The sequence below is a fragment of the Calliopsis andreniformis genome, chromosome 12, assembly GCF_051401765.1.
Source record: "Calliopsis andreniformis isolate RMS-2024a chromosome 12, iyCalAndr_principal, whole genome shotgun sequence".
Lineage (NCBI taxonomy): Eukaryota > Metazoa > Arthropoda > Insecta > Hymenoptera > Andrenidae > Calliopsis > Calliopsis andreniformis.
This window is the reverse complement of record NC_135073.1, coordinates 15549551-15574662: the sequence shown is the minus strand read 5'-3', so window position 1 is coordinate 15574662 and position 25112 is coordinate 15549551. Positions and strand designations below refer to the sequence as shown.

Genomic DNA, 25112 nt, shown 5'->3' with positions numbered 1-25112 from the left:
GAAGTGCATAGAAGTCTTAATAAATTTATTTTGTTGTATGAATACTAAGACGAGTATTTAATAATATAACTACCTGTATTTATAAAATTAATACATTAATGAGATGCAAGTGCACTTATGAATAAAATAATTTTAAACCTAAAATATTTGTTTGCATAGTTTCTATTACTATAACATCACCATTTATTTTAAATTGTATTATACAATATTATTTAAGTAATACAAATTCGTTTTTTCCCACTTAAGTATTTGTGTAAAATAAGAGTGACAAAAAATTACAGACACTTCATTCTTAACGTAATTTTCACACATACATACATCTTTTATTACCTTAAGTACAGTATCCCACTGATGTGTCGAAGATCATTATGTGTATTTTACTTATAAAAGTATAATTGTAAGTAATACAAAAACATCTACATTATTTTAAAACATTTATATTATTTATACCCATATATTTCAACATGAATATAGAATAATTTATAAATGTTTTTTTCTATTAGTAATGTTTGTGTATACAGTATTGTTTATAGTAATGCGACGCAATTTTATGTGTCAGAATAATCATAGAGGCACTTATCTATTATCATAGTTTAAGAAATTATAAATCTTTCTTATCCACTTTTTTTCCTTCAACTTTGCTTGTAACAAAATAACTAAAAAATGATAACAGAATTAACGTAATTTTTATTGTCAGAAAAATGAATACGCTAGTAACAAATTTTGTTGTAACTGATTGTAAAGTGTTTTTTATGCTAAACAATGCATATAATTTCACTTTTCTTTCTTTTCAATTATGCTTATAATATGTATTTACTATGTACTTCTAATATATTACAATATTATGTGCCAATTTCAAATTACATTTTATACATATTTCACAGTTTAGTATAAGAATAATAAATGCTTCTTATAAAACACAATTACTTATGTGCAAAGTAGATTTTTTCTGTTAAAAATGTCAATTCATCATAAAGTTACCAATTAATAAACATAACTAATTTGAATAAGTATATGGTTTGAAAATTCAAATTATTTTCCAAAAATTCCAAATAAATCAATGTTATATTACAATTCTTTACTTGGGTAATATCACAATTACTTTATGTTTAAAGCATTTCAGATAGGCATATAATGGCAGTTGCTTCAATGTGTACTTTTTGATAATATTGGAACATTTCATTTTTTAGCATCCAGTTAGTACTGTATTTACTTGTACATGTCTTCTATCAAATTTTCATACATTTTGTATATAATGTTCCTCCTCATTTTAAGTGTTGGTCCCAATTCTCCAGTTGGAATTGAAAAATCATGTGGCAAAATTTTGAATTTCTGCACTTTCTGTGCGTTACTTATTACTTTATTATTTGCCTTCTTAATTGCTTTATCAATTTCATCATGTACCTAAAAGTAAATAAAAATTAATTGTAAGGTAGACACATTAATTTATATAAAATAATTAATTAAAGGACTAGACTTACAGCTTGGTCATGTGTATTTATAACTTCTGAAACTGTTGTCGATTTGCTTCCAATAGATTTTAACCATTTTAAGGTTTCTGGAGTAAATGTATCCTTTGGTTCACCCGTATCTGTATTTGTTTCAGTCTAAAAGTACGTGCGCAAAAAAATGTTTAAAAATAAGATTTATATAAGTTATAACTATTATATTATACCTAAAATATGATTATCTATGCCTTACCTTTAGAGTAACCAACATGGTGAGGAATTTTCTTTTATCTCCAATTAATACAGCATAGCTTAGTGCTGGTAGTTCAGTTAGCACCAGTTGTTCTATGTGGGCTGGTGGAATATTCTCTCCACCAGCAGTAATAATCAATTCCTTTATTCTTCCTAAATATCAGTATACAAATATATTGTTTTAATAATCATAATTAAAATAGCGCAATAACTGCAGGAGATATTTACCTGTTACATATAAATATTTATCCGAGTCAACTTTGCCCAAGTCACCGGTCCGTAACCATCCATCTTCGGTCAAAATTTCTGCAGTTTTTTCAGGTTCATTTAAATATCCCATGAATACATGTCTGCCGCGCATACAAATTTCCCCTTCGCCTTCACTATCAAGGTTATCCAACTTTGTCTGAAACTCCGATAAAGTACGTCCAACGCTGCCTAACCTAGACACGAAAAATGTTGCTAAATAACATTCTTTAATTTTGTTCATGGTATTAACTGACACTTAGAACTTTTAACATGACAATGTAAAAGTATACATATAGTAAGCAACCAGATATGTACCTAAAGTGTTCATGTGTACTTAAAGTATGTGCACCACTGCATTCGGACATTCCGTATGCTTCTAATATAGGAATATCCAGGCTCATCATGTATTGTTTCACTTCCGTACTTAAAGGTGCAGCTGCAGTGACGCATGCTTTACATCTATCTAAACCGAGCGCTCCTTTTACTTTACTAAAAATTAACCACTTAGCGAATAAGTAACCCCAGTGCTTGAAATCAGTGCCGTTCATTTTATTCGTGTAATAATAAAGCCCTTGTGCTTTCGCCCAAGAAGCAATCCAAGTTTTTATTAGGCCGTTATTGCGCGCAACTGCTTGCATCTTTTCATATATTTTCTCCCATACTCTAGGTACGCCTACAAAAATAGTAGGTCGTGCCGAAAGCAAAGTGTTAAGTAAGGTACCTTTAAGTGCATTCTTGTCTGCGAAATATATTGTACCCGCGACACTCATGCAGCAATATATATCAACTATCTGAAATAATTTAAAAAATTGTATAAATAGATGTAGATGACAAGTTTTGATCTATAACTATATAGACGTTAATTGCATTATTAGAATTAATATAAAAAGTATATTCACCTGTGCTGCAACGTGAGATAAAGGTAGATAACTAATTAAAATTTCAGAATTCTTATCAAGATGGAGAGTCTCTACTAGAATTCGTGCATCTTGTACTAAATTATCGTGACTCAGCATCACAGCTTTTGGATTTCCAACTGTACCTGACTGTAAATAAAAAAGACTATAAATCTCTGTTAATAATGTTAACTCTTAAATTTTTATGAAATTTCTTTTACCGTGTAAACTAAAGTACAACATTCATTAGCACCAATTCTTTTTAAAACATTGTTCAATTGATCTTCAGATTCCTCTTCTCCTATTTTCAGTAAATCATTCCACTAAAAGAGACAAATTTGTATCAAATCTGACGTGGTAAAAATGCGAGTATTAAATAGGTAAAGTAACTCACACTTAGAACGCCTTCTTCTTGCGGTGTACCTTCATACATAATGATTGCTTTCAAGTGGGGGAGATTCTTCCTGATTTGCAATATTTTAGCTAATTGGTGTGAATCTTCAACCACGATTATATTTGCTTCACTATTTTCGGCACAATATTGGCATGCCTCTGGCGTATTTGTAGTATATATTCCAACTGCGAATCCTCTAAAAAAGATAATTTAAAAAAAATATAAGAAATACATGGCAAAATATAAGATTTTTTGCAATTTTGAAATCCGTAGAAAAATAATTATTTTTACCCTGCATATATAGCAGCAAGATCTGAAATAAACCATTCTGGACTATTAAATCCCAGGATACAGACTCCATGGTACCGTTCTAAGCCTAACTTTATGAAAGCCTTCGCCACAGTTTTCACAAGCGTTTCATACTCTCTGAAAAGTCACAAAAATGATAATAAATACATCAAATTAAAATCAATATGAACCTACATTCATAAAATACATACTTGAAAGTGTAAGACTTTCTTTCTCCATTAGCATCAGGTCTTGCTACCAGAGCAATTTGATCTGGATAAGTATTAGCTATTTTTGTAAGTAATCCAGGAACTGATAAAGGTGCCCTTTCTGAATAATTATTGTTTAAGGTGATACGAACACGCCCGCTTGCTTTCGTAGTAATACAGCTTTCCGCGGGTAAAACTTGATCGGGCCCTGTAAGCATTAAGAGGAACAGTATTAGATATATGTTTAACTAAATTTATTATAATTTAATACGTACCATCTAAACCGGTTCCAGTACAACGTGCATAAGTACTTTTCTCTAGTATGTCCTGTAAAGAATATATTAAGTACCAAACAAAAACGATTCTACATAAAAAAATAAAATTAAAAAATTATTTGATCGATTTTACTATTGTACCTTGTCATTTAGCGCGAACCCTTTTATCGCTTCGTTAGATTCAACTGGCTGCACGGCAGTCATATTATCTGAAATAAAAAAATTACGAGTTTGTCAGGAAGGAATTAATTAAACTTAAAAGTTTAATTTCCAGGGCAGTGTTGTAAAATCATGTCTTTCATACATAAATGTGCGGTATGATCAGTTACAAATATATGTACATATATTCTAGAAATAATGGAAAAAAAAATTTTTTTTTAATCATTTTTGTATCGATCTTTTATATCAAAGGTAATTCTGATGCATCGTTTCAGATTACACGCTACATCTTGTAACTTCTTCGTTGGAGATGTTATAAGTCATCCATGATACTTGACCTCATGCCTCGCGAGTATTATCATTATCAGCAATGTCCAAATTATTTCGATAATTAATTTGCAATTCACAGCAGAGCATAAATACTTTGTTTGAAAAGAGCAGGTTGGGGGATATACAAATTGTTGGAAACAGTAACTTTTCACTCTACTTCAGTATGAATTTGAAGCGAACTTTAATTTTCAATGATAGACACTATGAAAGTCAGAAGAAATATGTATTGTACGAATTGTGATAGTGACTGACTACAGCAGCATTGACTTAAGCATAGATCGCATGTTCATTCCTTTGTATCTTTATTAAAATGATATGTGAATGGTGTAATGAAAAACTTACTTTGTAATTCATATTTATAAGCATTAAGATGAAATTTATCATACAAAAAGGGTGAGAAGTTTTATGGTCTTATATAATCCTTGTAAAAAAATAATAAAAGAAATAGGTTGAACGCGTTCAAAATGAATCAAAATAGCTAATTTCAGCTTATGCAAATACTTATACCTAACAAAAATTCTTAGGACCTAATTTATTCTGTGTATAATCTACACGGAGTCTTAAGGTTTGAAGTTTAAACAATGAACTAATCACTATTTTGATTTCGAAGAAACGTGACTTTGTATTTCACTCTTCCACATATCCATGCACTAATCTATAACTTTTAAGTTGCATAAACTCTGTACTCCGGGGAATCAGAGTTCACGTTCTGGTGAAAGCTTTTATCATTGAGCGTATTGCAAATATCAAGTTTTCTTCTTTTCTTATAAGTCGAAACATCAGGCGATGTGCGACCAAAGTGCACTTGATAGAAACTAACATTTACAATTCATATACATGTACATATTTATATATATATATATATATAAAGTAAGATAGATTGGTTTTAAGCTCGGCTATACGTACACAGTGACCTTGACTAAACGCCGACATAGGGTCAGCGATCATGAATTTTAAATGACAATTCAATCTAGCTTAAACAACCTGCTTCTATACTTGAACGTAGCTATCGAATAATTTAATCTATTGATATAATAATATTAACACGTTCGCTGCTACCAGAAAAATATTACTGTCCGTGTATCACTAGTTCCTACCTTTAGAGACTAACCGATCCTCTGTCGACGCTTGGCACACACCTGCTGACAATGCTTTGACAGTGGCAGCGAATGTGTTAAAACAGTTTATTGTATCGAGTCGTTGACATCACTAACTCTTTTTCAATACATGCAATTGTGATCTATGATAGCGTTAGAACTGTCTTTCTTCATAGGAATCATCAATCTCAATTTCTTATCAGCGTAAATTCTGAGATTAGAAAATATACGAGAAACGAAAGACATTTAATTCATAAATTTCTATTTCTAAATTAAAACATAGATCGTGGAGAACCATTGGAGAACCCTCCTAAGTCATTACTTTCGCGGTCATCGTGGTTGTTGCGCATGATCGCTAGATAATACATCACGCCCTGAATATCACCTTGTTCATTTATTTACGAACCATTATTGTAGCAATATCTCAGTAATATAACAACCCCAAATATTTTACTATTGTCCAAAGAAAAATTTGCGTAGGTAATATCCAAAATATTCGCAAACTTGTCATAAGTTATGTAATGAACGCGTTTTGATAAGAATTTAATGTACATATTTTATGTCTTTTCCTTATCTGAACTCATAGTTCAGCATATTTCTGCATTGAAGTTCCCGAAGGCTTGAAGAGACAAAGATATTCCTTTCTCTACATCTCAAGTTCAAAGTACAAAACCAACACTAGAAATATCACGTTTTTTATCCAAATAATTAAAAAAGCTTCATCTGCGCACATATTTTTAGAAACAGTACACGCGTTCCAATTTTCCATCACGAACTTACAAACACCCTAATAATTAATAACGTAAGTTTTCCAGATCGGTAGCAAATTGAGGAAAACGAAGAGAGTGTGCAAAAAGAGATAAAGAATAAGAAATGCTACAAATTTGATTTAAAAATGTGTCATTTTACATATTAATAGCAAATAAATAACTAAAGAAAAATTTATAAAAGAACTAACATCGTTCGACGCATACTTCACAAATAATTAACGTCAAATCGCCTGATCGAATGGGGTTTCTTCAACGTCACCCACCCATTCGAGAGTGAGTGTCTAATGATAAGCAAAGAGACAAGTTTTATTTATGGTATATAATACAAAACTAATTTAGATTGTTTTTCAAACCTCTCCTGGCTTGTTTAATCTATTGTAATACTAATAAATACCTTTAAAAAGTAGAATAACCATCTTGGCGGGTGTCGTGGAACACTACCCCGTTACGAATACCGCGAGCGAACTGTAGGATTCGCTAAAATCAATAATAGAGAACATCGTACCACCTTTTGGCGGTAGATTCAAGCGTTGAACAAAACATTTACTTATAGCTTCTTATTTCTTTAAATTAAAATCCAAAAGACTAGCAGGCACACAGTCGCTCTAACTTACATGAAATCGAAATATCATCCTGCATCCAAAATGCTGAGGTAGGAAAACAAGAATACAACGAATAATTGCATACTTAGGTCTTCTGTCGTCCTTGTAAATGTTGTACGTAAAGTCCCAATGGATATTTAGTCGCACGATAATTGTATCACAAGCTTTGCTTAATTATAGTACGAGCTGACACAATCGGTAAGCTAACTTGTTAGTCTTTTTAAATTGTACGTTCATCTGCTTCTGCATTAAATTACAGTTTGTAAAAGCATAGAACTGGTAATATTACGCAATAGCAACAAAACATAATTAGTCACAAATATAGGTCTGTACACATAACAATTTTCAATAAAACAGAGTCTCTTGTACACAGAACTCAGTATAATTAGGTATGACTCGGACAAAATTACCTAATACGTATCCATATTTTTTGGATTTTAAAAATAATCCGATTCGTACATTTTATGTTAATGATTGAAACTGATTTAATTCGAGAATCAATTAGATCCAGTTTCTTCGAACCAAGAGATCGAGGAAAATATAACTCGATAATAGATACCACAGTATCGTATAAACTCCTGGACCGATATTCTTGTGTACTAAACTGAACCGCGGAAATCAGATTCAAAATTTGACCTTCGACTTTGACTGCTGTGTCAAGGAACCGTCAGCGGCCAATTTTAAGATAATATTAATTCTTGATGGGATGCATACTTAAAATATATTTCTATCTGCAGATACCTAGACAATACGTTTTTTATGTATATAAAAATGGTTTGTATGAATAATTTGTAGATTATACGAATAGAAGGTGAAGTTGCTAAATCGCTGGAGAATAATAATTAATCAAGAGGAATGCAAACAATTTCTATTGTATGCCTAATACATATACGCAATACGCAGAATTACGATACTATATACCGTTTTATGAATGAATTTGAAATTTATGAGTAGACACAGATAGCAATATCAGAAGCTTCGTTGCACGAGGTATCTTTGTCTATTGTGATTTTCTTTCTCCGCATTCTGGTTAGAATGGTACCGTTAAACGTCAGTGGTTCGTTTGGTACACGGAAAGTGGGTCTACACGGTCGAATAATTTGCTTTATGAAATTACCTAAGGAGGACGATTTGCGGCCATCGACATACTCCCGATAGTAAAAGTTCGAAGAAGGCATAGAAATATATAAAAACAACCTTCTGTATCGAAAAATTCCTACTACAAGAGTGCTATTATCTTACCTGTAGATAAAAGCCTATGTAGTAGATATCCAAGACACTGTTTACCTTACGTTAGTGTAGGAGTTTAGGTATTTTACAAAACTAGTGTTCAATGAATTAAATTGTCTTCAATTCTCTCTCAAACTCATTTAACGAACGTTCGTTTCGACTACATACACAGCAATGACGCTTTTCCATTAGTTTCCTCCTTGCCAACTCTTAGTCCTTAGCAAATCTTCAATCTCTTAATTATACGAAACATAAATAATGATTTTACATAATACTAGTTCACCTTTAAATCTTATACATTATATCCTCCGTTTTATAGTTTTTGTCCTTTCGTATTTTTTAGGTATTTTCTGTATGAATCAAATTTTTGGAGGTAATTACGAAATCTCAGCCAATGATTTGCTATTAATAGACTACTATCGTTTAAGTAACTCTAGAAAGTTTTTTCGTGTTGATACTTGTAATACTATATCCCTACTTTGTATCAACATGAGTAGTCATTTTTTATCGCTGATTAAAAAATGAATAATAACTAAGACCACAAGGTACATATTATCATAATAAAGTTAATTATGTATCTGGTATAGAAATACTTAAAGAACATAATTAATATAAAAAATCTATGACATACGGAAATAAAATAAGTTCACATGTTAATAAAACAGAATTATTCATAGAATCTCGTAAATTGACAAACTATATCGCTCAAATGTAATAGAAAAACTTATTTACACATAATAAAATTGGAGAGAAAAATAACATTTCTAGAAACATGCACATAAATGACAAGGTAAATTACACTTTTAATATATTTTTATTCTAAAATTCACGATTCTTTAATTCTACGAGAATTTGAAAAAAATAATTAACTTTAATGGATTCTTTGCCACTGGGTGCATTCGGCACAGACACCGCTCACTGTATTGCATAGGCACCTCCAACGACTATGGCCACACCGACACTTTTTCTCTCTTTCCCTCTTTTTCAATGGGTCTCGTCTAAGAGAGAGGAAGAGCATCGTGCGGCAAGAATTATTCGAGGCGCGTGTACCGCTCAGTGAGCGGTGTCTGTGCTGAATGCATCCATTATAAAAAGATTCTTCATTATCTGAAATTTAAAAGTGGTTGAATTAAATAAAAGTCATCACACGATAGGCTGAATGGTAAAAAAACGTGTTGATTGTGAGCACGTTTCACAATTTGTATGAAAATCGTTTCGTCACGCCACAGGTACAATATTCCGTCATTCAGAGTCAAGAGTAAACGTCAGTGATATCTAGTAGGAGGAATCATCGAGTTTTCCCATTGACGTTGAAGCTCACGATTGGTCGATTCTGGCCTAGTGCGGAACATACGATTCGAGAACAACTAAATACACCAATCAGCACTTTGTATTGTTTTCAAAGATGTATCATTAAAAAGTATAGAATTAAGTAGCATGTTTCTCCAAAAAGTCATAAAAAAATGAAACGTAACGACCCATTTCGTTTACCTGACCGCTCGTTCTACCCAAGATAGCGATATATCAGCGGTGAACTTTTGGGAAAAGTGGGGAACGACCTTACAACCCGTTACCGGCGATCATGCCACATCGGAATCCCCACACTGTTTTGAAATCGGTATGTTCCTTTTTTGCCTCGTATATTTTTCAAATCTCAATTATTTATAAATTCGTCGCGACGTAGAAGGATAAATATCTTGTTAAGCGGACAACAAAAAATCCAATTCCCAAACTTGTTTCACGATCTTCCACAAAAATGAGAAGCATTTACTCATCGAAAGGTTAAACGTGTTTACACAACAACACATCCAATAATAAATTTGCGCATTGACCCTACAAAATTAGATCGCATTTCCATTCTAATGGAACTTCATCTAGATACGAAATACGCGACTGAATTTTGTTGCAAATGTCACTGACTCTCGTTCGAAACGTACCTGATCGTTTCTTGAATTACAATTTCACAGTGATCACACGGATGAACCGTTCACGAGATTGTACCTTTGATTCCTTTCGACCGATAACTTCCGCACGACACGAATGTCTTACGATACTGACGGCACGGTAAGTTTACCGCGCTAATCCGCACACGACTCGCGATCTGTCTGACGGGATCTCGAATCACATGAAGAAACGGATAGCAATTTTGTACCATGTGGCGGGGATTACAGGCCAATGCTGTATGAAAATGATCGTGATATCGGTAACTTTGTCTCTGAAATTTTTCACAGATTCTCATATTCCTTTACATACCTCGAATAAGCAAACCGAAATAGCTCGGTGGAACCTTATCATGTGAATTACCTGTATTATGCTTGATCATGGAAGAATTCATGGAAATATTTGTTCACATTAAGATACTTTTAACTAAGTTTCTTGCTATTTTTCTTGCTATTCAATTGAACTAAAGAAATTAATCTATTTAAAGATTACTCGTATAATTACCTCGAATACCAGAGGTTCCTAAAATACAGCTGCCTCGCAGTTCGTCTTAAAATTAAAAATTCTACGTCTTTAGATAGTAATGTGTATGTTCATTTAGAAACAGAAATTAAGTGATGATACGTGTATTTTAAGAGTACGTATTTGGTAAGAATGTTAAGAAACACACGTGGTGAAATTTACACACTTTTTAGCAGCTTGAATTGTCTTATAATAATGCAATGTTTCAAAAAATTTATTATTATATAAATAGCTACAAATATTTTTGAAATAATTGTATAACGATACGTATAATATCTTTGGAAGTACTTACATGCTCAGACGATAAGAGCATAACTACATAGGTTAAACGGTATTTGTTCTTGCGCATTAGTTTGTTATTACTGGCTACACGGGACACCACAAGAAAAAGTTAAATTCGGGATCATTGAACGTAACATTTTGTTTGATCAATCGAAATGCCAGGCACACCGATGAAGGAAGAAAGCGACACGTTAGACAAATTACAGACGGAACGTCCACCGACAGCGAATTGCGAGCCCGTTGTGCGAGAAATAACCCAAACCGATAGATTGAACAAGAAGCTATTGGTGTCGCTTTTACAGCGGATGAACAAATCGAATGGCGAATTTGACAAATTTATGGAAAAAGGGAATACCAATTGTGATTCCCAAGACGATAACGACTTTTAAATAAAATATTCTATTTGTTACAAGACATAACCTATATACCACTGCGCGGCAAGATTACCGTTACAACTGTACAATAACCGAGGCACAAACATTAGCCAAGGGTGAAACATAGTTTGTTTCTTTTGCCCTGGCACGTATTCTTAAGGACTTTCTCGAAACTTTACTGTTAAATAAGAAATTATTAATTATTATCGCATATTCAGTGAAGAAAGTGGGGGTACAACTTGTTGAATATGTCGACATTATCAAACGCCTCTGATTACGAAGACGAACCTGATATAGTAGCTGAGTATGAGAATCGAAATTCAGATGAAGATCAGGGCAATGTTAGCAGAGATGAAGGTACAGGCTCAGGCAATGAAGAAAATACAGAGAACACTGTGAGGAGAATTGACCCATCGACGTCAAAGAAACATGCTGTAAGAAATCCTTTACCTAAATTAAACACAGAACGTTTGAAAGGCCCTAAAGGGATACATACTATTGAGAAATATTTTGAAGGCTTTAAATTCCATGGAAAAGGACACGAAAAGATAGATTTAGATAGAGTCATGAAACGGATGGAACATTGGGCACACAGACTGTTTCCAAAATTGGAATTTGATACATTTTTAGAAAGATTAGAGAAGTTGGGCACTAAGAAAGACCTTCAGGTGTTTATAAAAAAATATAGGCAAGATATGATTACTGCAGACAGTGATATAATTGCTCTAGAGAGTGCAGATGCAGAAGATGATAAAGAACAAGAGCCCATTGATGAATTTGATATGTTAATTGCAGAACAAATAGAAAAGCAGAAACAAGTTAATCAACAATCATCAATAACCAATACATCTGCAATTAATAATGACACTTTTGATAAACTTTTATCACAGTCCAATAATAAAGACACTCAGCCTGTTACACAAAACCCTACTCCTTCACAGTTAAGTGATGAGATAAAAGAACGTATAGAAAGAAATAGACAACAAGCTATTCAAAGAAGACTTGCGAGACTTAAGGCTATGCAAGAGGATGCTCAGAAAAAGAAATTGGAAGAGGTTGAAAGTACACAGTCAGAAGATGCTCTTTGCAATTTACAAACATCTAATAAAACCTCTAATTTAGAAAATAATTTTGAAAACAATTTGCAAGAAGCAAATACAATTCAAGAGTCTTAAAAAAGTTGCTACTTATTATAATATAAAAAACTATAAACAAATTTTATAATGTAAAAGTATTACTGTATTTAGGGAATAGTAAGTATGTTGAATAAAGATTTATTATTAAAAACTATAGAGTAATATTTTTGGAATATTTGTATAAGCTGCAGGAATAACAAGATAATATGAATTATATGTTTATTTTAATTTATGCTCTACGTTTTTGTGTACTGATATACAATACATTATTACCACGAATGAAAGCATCACCATATTTGTCTTTTAATTGACCATTTACATATTCTTCTGTTTGTTCAAGAGCTATATTCATATACCCATCAAGACAAGCTAAGACACCTGTAATAAAAAAACATGACAAATAAGAAAATATATTTTAAATACTATTACAATTTATTTTCAAATACTGATGTCCAACCTCTGTAATCTACTCCACTATTTAATTTTACCACAACAGGTCGTCCGTGGATTTGTTGAATAAATTGTGACAATGCCTCCTTGCGACTCATCTATAAATATTGGATTCATGTATTAAACTGATTGTATAAGTGAGGTTAAGTCTAATTTCTCAAAGTATGTAACTCACAGTAGATAACTTTGTATACTATTTTTTTATATTTTTCTGTATCAGTTATTCGGTTTTACAATTGAAAGTCCTATATTCTTCTTTCAATACTATGTAGCTATTGCTATGAACTACTTGTTTTATAAATAGTAACCAAAATTTGATAACAAAATTTCCTACCAGCAATTGTGATGAATCTGGTGACATTTCATAAAAGTTAATACATTTAAAATTGGTTGTAAATATATATTTATATTAATAAATGAGCACAAATATTAAAAATATTCATGAAAAATATTGGCGACATATTTACACGAATAAAATATTTTATACAGTCTTTAAATAAGTCATCAAACAATCAGCCAATCACATTAGGAATGTTTTCTATGAACTGAAGCGTAATAAACTGATAATTTCAAGAAATTTGATAATAAAAGTATCAAAGTAGTAACAGTCTTAAAAAATTGCAAAAAAGCAACTGAAAACAACAAATTGAAAACTGCACACAATGTTTTTAATACAAAAATGAGCCAATAAAGGAAAAATAAGTTGTTTAAGTACAGTTTGTATAATTCAAATAAAACGAAATATTACCCATGTAATTATTTAGAAAATATAAATTATAATTTACGTTTTAATTTACATTTAATCTACATACGTGTATTGAATATTTTTTTTTAGAAATAATTATCTGTTGATAACTTTTCCCTGTCCTTGTTTGTCATTCCCCACTTGCTGAAAGTAGCATAGATCGTTCAATATATGTGTACATACATATATATATGTAGTCCTCTGTCAATTCGTGTTCTTTTAGTATTAAATTTCATAGTGAATGTGAGCAGACCAGGCCTAATATAAAAGTACAAGTTCCTATTTAAATATTTCGTTAAATAAAAATATATTGTTTTCAAAAATTTGTCATTATTATGAATAAACAGTGTCACATCGACAGCGCCGAATTTTTGTATATTTGAATCGCGATTAAAGTGTAATTACATAAATCAGTACTTCTGTTTTCCTTTAATAGTAACACTGTTGTTTTCTTTCATCTATTACCATACAATTATTATGGTATTCTGGTTACCTAAGAAACGTTTGAAAAAAAGGTACTGTCTTTCATTCTAATAATGCTTTCTGATTCTGCTGCTATTATAATACTGTCTCAGCTGTCTATGAATCTTAATATTTCAATCTTGTAGTTTAATCAAAGATTAATAAAGATCGCGACTTAGCGTACATGTTAAGTGTAATTATTGCCACATTCTTAAAATCTGAAGAGCTAATCTGCACCTTATTTAATGAATTTCTACTTTTTCATATATTATTTTAATAATTGATTATAATATTACTATAAATCATTGAATTTGAAAATTACAAACCTGAAAACAAGGCTGAATAATTATTTCATTGTCGACCATGCATAGATATTATAATAATTCTTCTATTTTTCAAAAATATGAAGAAAGCATATGATTATCTGTTACGAAAGTATTTACAATTTTTAATTCATAGCTTTTACTCCAATTTAAGCATATTGATACAATTGACATTATATTGCTTCAATGTTACACATTTGTATTAAATATATTTCATGTGAAGTTTATGAAATTTAATGAAGCCTAAGTATAAGTCATACATTTTTATATTTATTATTGCTAATATGTACATATATCATACTATATTTAATAAGGAAATTATCATGTAAAATATTGCTTTATTTTTAAATTCTATAAAAAGGTGCAGAATAATATTTTATAAATTCGAATTCCTAAGAATTTCTATATGCATATAATGTAAATCTTATCAGTATTTAAATACAACTCTGTTATTTAATGTGGGTGTAATTACACTTTCATAACTGTAATAACCAATAATCACAAATTAGTTATTCATCTACCGTTACTGTGTAGTAATTCGTTCCAACAACATTTACACGAGTAAATTACTTTAAAAAGGAGGAATTACAAAGGTGCCTTAGATTTGGTAGCTACTGACAAATATGATGTCCACTTACCTACTATTAGCAGCAGTGATACCACTCATCATTGTTGATGTTTGGTATACAGGAATGTAAGTCACTCTGTCATGATCATAGTTTAATTCTTCCTTTATTTATTTAAAGTTTTTGCTAATGCTAATAAATGTGTAAGCTTATATTCTCAATGTATCTTCTACATTCTTTAAACCTATAACATTTTTTATTATAATTATCTTGTTCTAAATGTACTTTTAAATGGTACAATAAGTTGATAGTAACCTTTGGCACATATTTTATGACATTTTCACCTTTTTTGATATATAAATAATCATGAATCAGCATAACATTACATATCAGTACATATGTATTATGTATGTAGTACTACAGAAAACTATGATTATTATACTTTCCTTTCTAACATGATTTCATAATGGGTTTCTTTATGCTCATGTAATATTTAACCTGTAACTCTCAACGTACATAAATAATAACATATGTCATTGTAAAAAAAATCTTCATAAATAAAAGATTTTCAAATTTTTTTGCATTTATAAACATTGCAATTTTGTTATAAACATAAAAGAACAGAAAATAATTTATTATAAATTTTAGCACCCATGTATATCTATATTTAAACTCATAATCATAATTATTAATCATATACATGTATGTAAATAACAATAAATATCTAATAAATCACTTCATTAATTCCTATATAGTTTAATCCACAACCATATATCTTGCATACGTAACAAATAATCTTTATGTATGTACCTATTCTATTAAACACATACAAATATTTCTTTTTTACGTTCTCATATAGCTTTTTTATTTTAATGTGTAATTACGTGTATAGTTACATATGTATCTATCCTTTTTTAATTGACTTCTTGTTTGTGGAATTATGTTCTTTGTTTCTTATATTGTGCTTTTTATTGTAGTAATTATATGTTTTACAAAAGAAATGTGTTAATACGATAAAATAAATAAAGACAAATTTTTGAAATATTTTATTAATGTTGGATTATAAACAATAGAATCATTAATTGGGAAAATTCAAGTATTGTGCTTTTTAATTGTACTTTCTGTGAACAGTTCTTAACTTAAATATATTGAACAGTGTGGAATAGTTAGTAACATAATTGTAAATATAAGCATCTATCTGCTATGAAATTTAAAAGGTATAATTTTATAGATATTATTGGAGCTGTTGATATATTTACATAGTTTGTTATAAAAAAGATTATATGTATATTCTCATTTAAAGATAGTTTAATTGTTTTATATGTGTGTAATACACACACTATCAATAAATATTATGTGTATACAATTTTACTATTTTATAATAATCAAAATGAGAAAAGTATTATAATAATAGGCATTTAAACCATTTATTACCTAGTATTTTTTGTTAACATTTATACATTGTTGTATCGTGTCTATAATCAAGCGTTTTCACTTCTTTTTATTCTTTTTTTAATTTATTGTTGATATATATTATAACATCTTGAAAAAATTTAATTTATATTGCAGGTATTTAGTTTGGATGATCAAGATATCATTAATTACATATTTTATTCTATTTGGGCTTCTGCCTCTTATATTTCATTATTGCTCCACATTACAAGAAAAAATACTTTTTTTAAATTTTGGTAAGTAAAGAAAATCTAAAAATGTTTGTTGCTCATTTATATTTGTTTATAATACACAACTTTTATTTTTATGTTACTAGTACAATGGCCTGTCAATGTAGATTTTTCCAAACCAGAGTTGATTGGAATGCAGGGAACAAGAAATTTTTATTTAAAAACTGATCAAAATGTAACCTTAGGATTGTGGTGAGTAATTAGCTGTGTTTATAAATATTACATGGATGTAATGTGAGTTACATTGTCTATTCATGCAGACTGAATAAAATTTGTTTTCAGGCAAACATTACCTCAGTCTTTATTAAATGATTCCTCTATTGTGACTGATGATGATTATGAAGCTGTTTTAAGTAATGCCAAACAACCTGTTTTTCTTTATTTGCATGGAAATAGTGGTAACAGAGCAAGTGGTCATAGATTAGAACTTTATAAACTTTTCCAGACATTAGATTATCATGTTATATGCTTTGATTACAGAGGTAGGTATAGAATACATTATATAATTATTTCAGTACTTAGAAATTTATTTATATTCCTTTAATTTATTCAGGATATGGCGATAGTGAAGCAGCAAAACTCTCTGAAATAGGTGTAGTTGCAGATAGCAAATATGTGCTTCAGTGGTTACTAAACAAAGTAAATGGTACAGCTCCTATCTTTGTATGGGGTCATTCTTTAGGCACCGGGTAAAAATTAAACATTTTTTTCAAGTTATATTAACAACACAGGAAATTGTAATTTGCATTGAAAAATATATTTCTTTCTAATAAAGATTATTCATATTATGTATTTACAGGGTTTCTGCTCATATGTTAGCACTATTGGCAACAGAAAATATTCAGCCTGTAGGTTTGATCTTAGAGGCGCCATTTAGTAACATTGCAGATGAATTAAGTGAACATCCACTAGCACAGGTATTTTTAATCTTATATAAAATTTTTCATATAAATTGATACGTCATAGCATAAACATATAAATAATATATTTATTATGTTTCAAGCCTTTTAAACATTTACCATGGTTTCGCTGGTTGGTTATAGAACCGTTTTATAGCAATCATCTTCGATTTGAGTCAGACGAACATATTAAAAAAATACAATGTTCTATTATGATATTACATGCAGAAGATGATAATATTATACCAATTTCTTTAGGTGAAAAGGTATGTAATTACTTTATAGTTTCATGATAAGATATTAATGACAGTATACTTTAAACTTGTACTTTTAGCTATTTAAAGCAGCAGTAACTTATCGTGGGAATAATGCAAGTCATGTTCAATTTATAAGAATAAATTCATCGCATAGTCTAGGTCATAAGTATATATGTCGGTATGAAAAATTACCTAGCATAATTAAGTAAGTCTCAATTATAACATTATTATAAAATTAATAATATAGATATTAATGTTTGTAATTTTATCCTTTCAGATCTTTTGTTGAAGTACACCACAAAAGTCAGACTGAGTAAATTATTTAGCACAAAGTTTTTTTTATGACAAAAGTATTTTTACGGTAGAAATTCATAGATGAATAATACAAAATTACATTATTGGCATGTTTGAAGATATACCATTAAAATTTTGAGTTTTATTTTTCCGTATGCATGCTTGTAGAATTTTTAATACATTCTCTTTTGTTGTAATGGTATACACGCAAAACAAATACAAAAATGGATGTATATATACATATATATATATACACACACACACACACACACACACATATTATTCATAGGAAAAGTGTTCTTATGTGATACATATTGCAATACCATTAACAGTATTTTATTATTTTATATTTGTCGTCAAATATGACAATGTGTATAAGGAGATGTGATTGTTATTAATATATTCAATTTTACAAAATAGTTCAAATGAGTATTTTTGTTAACGTATTGTGTGTGCGATGCAATTTTTTGTAAAATATTGTAAATTGTAATGTCAGTATATTTCATATTTCTTTTACTGAAAAATAAATGGAATAATGAAATGAGAATTACCTTATTTTTATCATAAAAACTATTGATACGAGAAAGAAATAGTTACAATTCAATACCGAGTATTGTTTAAATAAGTTCACAATGATAAAATATAATACTGGAGTGCAAAACTGTGCTGTGCGTCGTGGGAGTATGCTGTGTTGCGTTACGTTGTGCGCAGGGGAAGGTTTAAATTTTTACCGCTTTAGTTGAATCAGTGGTGCATTTAGATTGCCTACACTGGTCCCATCTAGTTCCTTTGACTTTCCTAGTTCTGAAATTATGAAGCGGTCGTTTCTTAATCTTATCAATGACACAATGGTAGCTTTAATCAGTTCAATTTGAACACGTGCTGGGGGTAGTAATGACAATATACTTAAAAAACATTATTACATATTATGATACGTAATTAGTATTAGACACTTGCAATAAGGTGTTCCAAAGAAATAAATTGTTCTACTTTTTATCTGTTTCATTATGTAAAATTAATATAATTTAACATAAGTGTGTAGGTTTTACACACGATGGAAAAACTGATGAACCAAATAAATCTTAACTAACAGTTACTTGTATTAATAGTAAAATATGGAAGTAAAGGAAAGTAAAGATGGAAGAACAAAGTATTTTAACTTCGAAAGCATATAAACGCGCTGAATCAAATTTAAAGGAGAAACTGAAATCAACATTTTTGAAGCATTATGCACATCACTTAGTGCCAGGTTATAATTTACACAGTAACTTTTCTGTGGACGATGTGGATGTAGAAAATATTGTAGAACAATATCAAGATTATCCTTATCATTGTGATCTACCAAGGCCTTTTTTACCTCCTGCTAGGTTACCTAGAAGTGGTAAGCGATTGCAATTAATAACAGAATATTATTAAACATATATACCTATAACTGTATACAAATTATGCAGTGTTAAATGAAGAAGATCCAGCACTAGAACTACTTACAACTAAAAATCACATAAAGGATGATGTACAAAGGATGAAGCATTATTATGAAAAACATGATAAAGGTATCTACATCTGATATAATAAATGTGAGAGTATAGAAACATGAATTTTTGAATATGTGAATTTTTTATAGATCTGGAATTAGTGTGTAAGAAAGATGTAAAATGGAATCATACAGGAAATTCAGTTACTGCTAAAGTACCTAAATATATAGCGGATATAGCAGAAATTATTGACATGGATCCAGATCCTCATTTTGAGGGGGTACAGTAGATTGAAATTTAATATTTATAATGGAACTTGTTTGAAAAATCTAGGTAAATTAATAGAAGTTTGTTTCAGGTTTATAACTGGTATTACACTGGTGGTACCTTAGATTATGTACAATTAAATGATATGAATATATTTCTTTTCCCATTTATGGGAGATTTAGGTATTATTGTTAAAACAATATTTTACTGTATGCTTTGTAAGTGGTAATAATTTAATTTCAGTATACTTGTAGTTGCTACACCTATGGTTAATGTAGAAGAATTCTTATGGAGACCACAATTGCAAAAGGCAGCTAAATGTGAACTCGATGGTTCATTGTATGAGTTAAAACATAATGTTAATACTGATACATGTAAGTTTATGTATTATGAATTTTAGGATAGTGTTTAAGAATTGTATTTATTAGTAAAGTTCTAAATTTTGCTTTTTACTTCAGGTATGATTTTAGGAAGATACAAAAATCATTGTAATTTTTATATGTTATCTGAACGTGATAATAAATGTAATCTTACTGAAATTCATAGACAACTGTCAAAGATTCCTTATGTTGGTGCAGATTTGAGTTCAACTGATACACATCATTATTGCACAATTAATGCAGGAAGATCTGTAACATTATGGGATATAACTAAAATGTTAATATTAAGCATAATAGCATTATTAAGTGTATATTAATGATTAAACATTTATTAAATTTCTGTTTGTCTTATCTTTGTAGGAAGTACATAAGTAGTAATACTATAATGCAAACTAAAGTATTAGATGATTCATGGGGTACTGTTAGGTTCCAAGTAATGGATCCAAATGTTATTTTGTTTGTAGATAGATGCTGCCTTCATTACCTGGATGTTAGAGTAAGAATGCAAACATCTTTTTTATGCTTTTAATATCATTCAAATTAGTCGTAAATTCATTGTTGTTTTAGGCCCCATTTGATAAACCAGCGTTAACATTATGTCCAAAATCTTATTTAGAGAAATGTGAGAATCTTTCCTTGGATGTGGAAAGCAGACATAATTCTTGTAGATATGTGGCAACTTGTCATAGTATTCTAATGTGTGATAATCGTTTTGAAAAACAATGTGTACAACAAAAATGGACTCATCAATTTCAAGGTCCACCACTAATGGGTCATGCAATAAATAGGTAACAGAAATTTATTTATCTAGAAGCGTATTTAAATAGACACAAAAATAATTAAATTAGGAAATATAACAGAAGTTGATGGATTTCAGAGATAGTATGGAATTTGTAATTTTATCTAGTCAAATAGCTGGTGAAAGTACAATAATTTTAAATACCTGGACAAGTAGTGAGACTTCACACTCATATCATTTTCCATTTACTCCTCCCGATGTTATGAAAACATTGAATGAATCTCAGATGCAAGGAATGTGTCTAAATCCGTACTTGAGAAATAGGTTTGAATTGTGTAATATTGGTTCTATAATTATTAAAAATGAAGCTAATGAGTTATTTTTCTTCCTTCAAAATTCTATCGGTAAGAGGGAATTATGTAGTTTGTCATATCCTACTTTCTTGTAAGAGACTCAAAGTAAGTATTCTCTTTAGGTGACGTGTATTATCAGTGCATTACTTATAATACTGCATTAGATAAATATTCACCTATCAATTGCAAGTCATATTGCATACTAAAAGCCTGGGAAAATGCGGTGTCTTTACAAACTGATACCATCGTGCCTCTTACAATTACTGATAAGTCAAATATGCAACATGTTTATGAAAGTAAGTAAAGATACAATTAAAGTTCCAATTAAATTGTAAACGTACATTATACGATGAATATTCCTTTCATAGGTTTCACAAATAGAAAATTACGGTTAAAATATAGTAAGCACGAATCGGATTTCGAACCGAGTTGGAAGCAGTCTTTAGAAAAATTGAATTCTTATATGGACATACTAGCGCCAGAACTTTTAGCACTATGGGAAATATGCGAGGAAGTTCCAGTACCTTTAACAGCAGCACCTCATCAGAAAGTCTTAAATTGGTTAGAATCTGCAGATACGAAAGTATTTATTCCATCACAAGAAGAATTAGACAATATAACACCAATCAATACTCAAGAGTTAATAAGTATATCTCAAGAAGTAGATATAACTTGTCTGGATGATAGTAATGCATTGCAAGAACTGCTTCTGCCGAAAGTTAAAACTTCTAAAAAAAAATTAAATACACGGAAAAGACAAAAAACGTAGGATTTAGTAAAGCACACATTTCATTGTAAAATAAATTATTTTTTTAATAAAATATGGACGAAGTTCAATTATAAGAACAGAATATTTGGACATATGAATTACTTGTTTATTTATTTATAGCAAAATTATACAATAATTACATGTAATGAAAATGAACGAATATGTTAATTATGGTTTACAAATTTTATATTTTACAACAGCTGCATATTCTACCATCATCTTAAGTAGTACGATGGAAAGACGGTTTCCATTTTGATGTTAGTGTTCCACTATTTTCTTGTTGTGCTTTATTTTCTTCTTCTTCAATTTGCATCTAGAAAAATATTACAGTTAGTAATAAGTATAAGATTTTTTTTAATATCAAAAATAAAATTAGATAATTACTAGTAATTTGCGTTGATTTTCTCTAAAAACTTGTAATGGATTATCAAATTGTTTATAATAGTTTAACACGGTTCGTACATCATCCACATTGGTCGTTGATATAGCTGAAAAATATATTATGTGAAATTAAAGTAAAAAAAAAGTATAATTGATAACATATTCACGAATTCTATAAAGTAAACTTACTTTTGAGGAATGCAGCTAAATCATATAGTGTTGTATCGTCGTCATTACCTGTCCACTGTGGTAATCTTAAAGTATTCTCAGGATGGAATTTTGTACTCTTCGGGTTCCAGTCAACTACTATAACCTAATAAAATATATGAAATTTATTCAATGATCCATAGCACATCTAAGAAGCATTACTGATGTACTTACTTTGCTAAGATCTCGGTTTAGAGCATCTAAATCTTTAACGTGATGGCCATCTACAAAGCGTGTTGTATCTCTTACTAGTCTATACATGATATATCCATTAGGATCCAAGATATCCAAGATGGGAAAAACAGTCTAAAAGTAATATTAAGCAATGACATAAAAATAACCAAAATTATTTATTTATGGTTTTATATATTATACTTACTAATCCTTGTTCTGCTGTATAAACTACAATTTCAAATTGTGGAGGAGCTATGGCCTCTAAAAATTGATCCACTCCAGGACGCTTCTTAAACCTCCAACCAGTTTCATACTAGACAATTAGTAAAAAAGATAAGCACTTGTATAACGTAAATCAAACGCATTTAAATAAAAATACAACTTACTGTCCAATCAGGATGTACAAGCAGATCTGTTAATTCCAACACTAAAGTATAAGGAGGTTGAATGTAAGGGTATTTAAGTGGATCAGGAAGCAACTTATCTCTGCTAGGTTCTTGAACCATCTGAAAGTACAATTAACTCTTCAAAATATGTCACATGCACTTTATATTTTCTCCTTGCAATTATAAACTTAATACCTTAGTATAATAATTAAGTTCCCTTTTAAGTCTTTTATATACTTTTTGATACAATGGTAAATTTGAAAATTCATCTTCAATAATATTTCCTTCATCATCATATTTGGCTTTAGTCAAATCATATATTATATAGGACAGTCCAACAGTCATGAATATACCAAAAAATGTGAAACTATATTTAAGTAGTCTCTTAGATTGTTCACGTCTTTCCTTTTCTTCTGCTTCTTCCTTTTCTTCATACTCTAATTTTTTACTATCTGAACAATCTGCAGTTAAAGTTTGAACAGTTCCACTACTAGATTGTATATTAGTTAAACTACCTGTTATTTTTGGTCTATGTGCTGCAAAAGCAAAAGAACATTCTAGGTATCTGAATTAAAAATATTTACATAAAACGTTGTGTAATTACATAGATACTATAAAATATAACTCAATTAAGCATCATCTGATCTTGTTATAAAACGGTGATCTCTTTTTATTGTTTACTATACTTAAACGAGTAATAAATATTAGGTATTCGGATCGTCCATGCTCCGGCTACAAAGGTTATGTTTCTCGAATTTACTTACCCTCTGTGTTGTAATAATATTTTTGCGTAGTTCGAACAGCGGATATTTGAGCAATTGGTAGTCGAAGTGTAGAATATCTAGCCGTTGTACTTCCATTGTATATTTTGTATAAATGCCGCAGACTCCTCGTCGCAAATGCCATTACTGTAAACAGGTCATGAGTTTCCTGCAGCTTCCTGGCAGATGTACGCAAAAAGCTCGTGCTCGTATTTTCTAGTATGTATTACACTCGGTCGATGATTTAGGGATCTAGTTTGCCAACCTATATCTAAAGGTAGTTCACAATTATGCCGTCTGCCTATGCGCAGAAATCATTTGAACGCCTTCATTTTTCGCGCTTTTTTAGAGGCGTTAGCGTCAGTAGAGTGGTGCACGATTTAGTACGTTGTTTTCTGTTAATTTTTACTTTAATTCGAATTAATATTCAGAAATCGATCGTCAGAATTGCCAAATGGATTGTGCTGCATCGGTAGTATTATAAGGTATTTCTAAATTCTACTGTTTAGCCATATAAATATGTAAAATTTCAAAGTATTGAAGAGTAACAAACTTAGTACTTTCGAGACGGTTAGAATGACCGTTATGGCGTCTGAAATTGCGTTCGTTAGTAATCAAAGATTCAAAATTATCAACTTAGATTGAAATATTGTGAAAAATACAATAGAGGTAGACTGCGAAAGGGATGTGCTAAAGAATGAAATTACATTTATTTCAATTTAACGGATTATGATTCTTTCTTCTCACATAACCGCAAGATAATTGAACATTTAATTAAAACCGAGTCATCTAGGTTGACCAACATTTATAATTGCATTATCCTCGTTCTTGTTAGATAATACTTGTCAAATTGCAGGAAACGGAGCTACATGGACGTGGATGCGAGTAGTCGAAGCTCTTTCCAGTTTAATCGACATCAGGAAGTTTGCTGGCAGCGGCAGTTGTCGGGGTGAGTGCATGCATTCTATACTAGCCAGGGGAATTTTGTGGACATCGTGCGGTCAACCACTATAATATTAATAGCCACGGTATGAAATTTGCTTAATCATGACTAACGGGATGACCCAATGGAATGACAATAATTCGCC

At 30.3% G+C, this 25112-nt stretch overlaps 7 protein-coding genes across 16 annotated transcripts; 4 read left to right on the top strand and 3 right to left on the bottom strand.

The window, feature by feature from the left end:
• Positions 1-298: 298 nt before the first annotated feature.
• On the bottom strand, positions 299-11095 carry Bgm (acyl-CoA synthetase bubblegum family member 1). 3 transcript variants are annotated; one of them, XM_076389569.1, is made up of 13 exons: positions 10955-11095; positions 4153-4220; positions 4012-4063; positions 3740-3944; positions 3531-3665; positions 3240-3435; positions 3067-3168; positions 2849-2995; positions 2265-2740; positions 1929-2143; positions 1702-1853; positions 1482-1607; positions 299-1404 (listed from the first exon to the last, which is right to left on the bottom strand). In XM_076389569.1, exons 2-13 carry the CDS (start codon positions 4213-4215, stop codon positions 1210-1212), a joined length of 2064 nt encoding a protein of 687 aa, XP_076245684.1. In that variant the 5' UTR covers positions 4216-4220; positions 10955-11095; the 3' UTR covers positions 299-1209. The 3 variants fall into 3 exon arrangements, with proteins under 3 accessions (XP_076245684.1, XP_076245683.1, XP_076245682.1); XM_076389568.1 differs by lacking the exon at positions 10955-11095 and adding an exon at positions 10137-10254; XM_076389567.1 differs by lacking the exon at positions 10955-11095 and adding an exon at positions 6762-6796.
• A 4-nt stretch (positions 11096-11099) lies between these two features.
• Positions 11100-11333, top strand: LOC143186133 (uncharacterized). The gene has a single exon (XM_076389586.1). The coding sequence runs from the start codon at positions 11100-11102 to the stop codon at positions 11331-11333; it is 234 nt and encodes a 77-aa protein (XP_076245701.1).
• Positions 11334-11549: 216 nt separating this feature from the next.
• On the top strand, positions 11550-12641 carry LOC143186128 (TIMELESS-interacting protein). Its single transcript, XM_076389578.1, has one exon. The coding sequence runs from the start codon at positions 11567-11569 to the stop codon at positions 12491-12493; it is 927 nt and encodes a 308-aa protein (XP_076245693.1). The 5' UTR covers positions 11550-11566; the 3' UTR covers positions 12494-12641.
• Positions 12642-12659: 18 nt separating this feature from the next.
• LOC143186131 (U6 snRNA-associated Sm-like protein LSm6) lies at positions 12660-15244 on the bottom strand. 5 transcript variants are annotated; one of them, XM_076389582.1, is made up of 5 exons: positions 15073-15235; positions 13717-13793; positions 13080-13255; positions 12912-13002; positions 12660-12832 (listed from the first exon to the last, which is right to left on the bottom strand). In XM_076389582.1, exons 4-5 carry the CDS (start codon positions 13000-13002, stop codon positions 12684-12686), a joined length of 240 nt encoding a protein of 79 aa, XP_076245697.1. In that variant the 5' UTR covers positions 13080-13255; positions 13717-13793; positions 15073-15235; the 3' UTR covers positions 12660-12683. The 5 variants fall into 5 exon arrangements, with proteins under 5 accessions (XP_076245697.1, XP_076245696.1, XP_076245699.1 ...); XM_076389581.1 differs by lacking the exon at positions 15073-15235 and having other exon boundaries at positions 13717-13801; XM_076389584.1 differs by lacking the exons at positions 13080-13255; positions 13717-13793 and having other exon boundaries at positions 15073-15244.
• Positions 13823-18632, top strand: LOC143186127 (lysophosphatidylserine lipase ABHD12). Of its 3 annotated transcripts, XM_076389575.1 has the most exons (10): positions 13823-14164; positions 14969-15128; positions 16570-16688; positions 16769-16874; positions 16965-17164; positions 17236-17371; positions 17482-17599; positions 17686-17847; positions 17916-18043; positions 18116-18632. In XM_076389575.1, the coding sequence occupies exons 2-10, from the start codon at positions 15058-15060 to the stop codon at positions 18153-18155; spliced, it is 1080 nt and encodes a 359-aa protein (XP_076245690.1). In that variant the 5' UTR covers positions 13823-14164; positions 14969-15057; the 3' UTR covers positions 18156-18632. The 3 variants fall into 3 exon arrangements, with proteins under 3 accessions (XP_076245690.1, XP_076245692.1, XP_076245691.1); XM_076389577.1 differs by lacking the exon at positions 14969-15128 and having other exon boundaries at positions 18116-18630; XM_076389576.1 differs by lacking the exon at positions 13823-14164 and having other exon boundaries at positions 14866-15128.
• A 397-nt stretch (positions 18633-19029) lies between these two features.
• Positions 19030-22205, top strand: Taf1c-like (TATA box-binding protein-associated factor RNA polymerase I subunit C-like). 2 transcript variants are annotated; one of them, XM_076389571.1, is made up of 11 exons: positions 19030-19510; positions 19584-19685; positions 19757-19887; positions 19966-20056; positions 20129-20248; positions 20333-20531; positions 20615-20750; positions 20822-21042; positions 21132-21397; positions 21469-21642; positions 21715-22205. In XM_076389571.1, exons 1-11 carry the CDS (start codon positions 19270-19272, stop codon positions 22113-22115), a joined length of 2082 nt encoding a protein of 693 aa, XP_076245686.1. In that variant the 5' UTR covers positions 19030-19269; the 3' UTR covers positions 22116-22205. The 2 variants fall into 2 exon arrangements, with proteins under 2 accessions (XP_076245686.1, XP_076245685.1); XM_076389570.1 differs by having other exon boundaries at positions 19030-19513.
• Positions 22134-24237, bottom strand: LOC143186126 (mitochondrial import inner membrane translocase subunit TIM50-C). Its single transcript, XM_076389573.1, has 8 exons — positions 24028-24237; positions 23459-23799; positions 23264-23383; positions 23083-23190; positions 22878-23009; positions 22686-22809; positions 22500-22603; positions 22134-22428 (listed from the first exon to the last, which is right to left on the bottom strand). The coding sequence occupies exons 1-8, from the start codon at positions 24167-24169 to the stop codon at positions 22336-22338; spliced, it is 1164 nt and encodes a 387-aa protein (XP_076245688.1). The 5' UTR covers positions 24170-24237; the 3' UTR covers positions 22134-22335.
• Between the last annotated feature and the right edge of the window lie 875 nt (positions 24238-25112).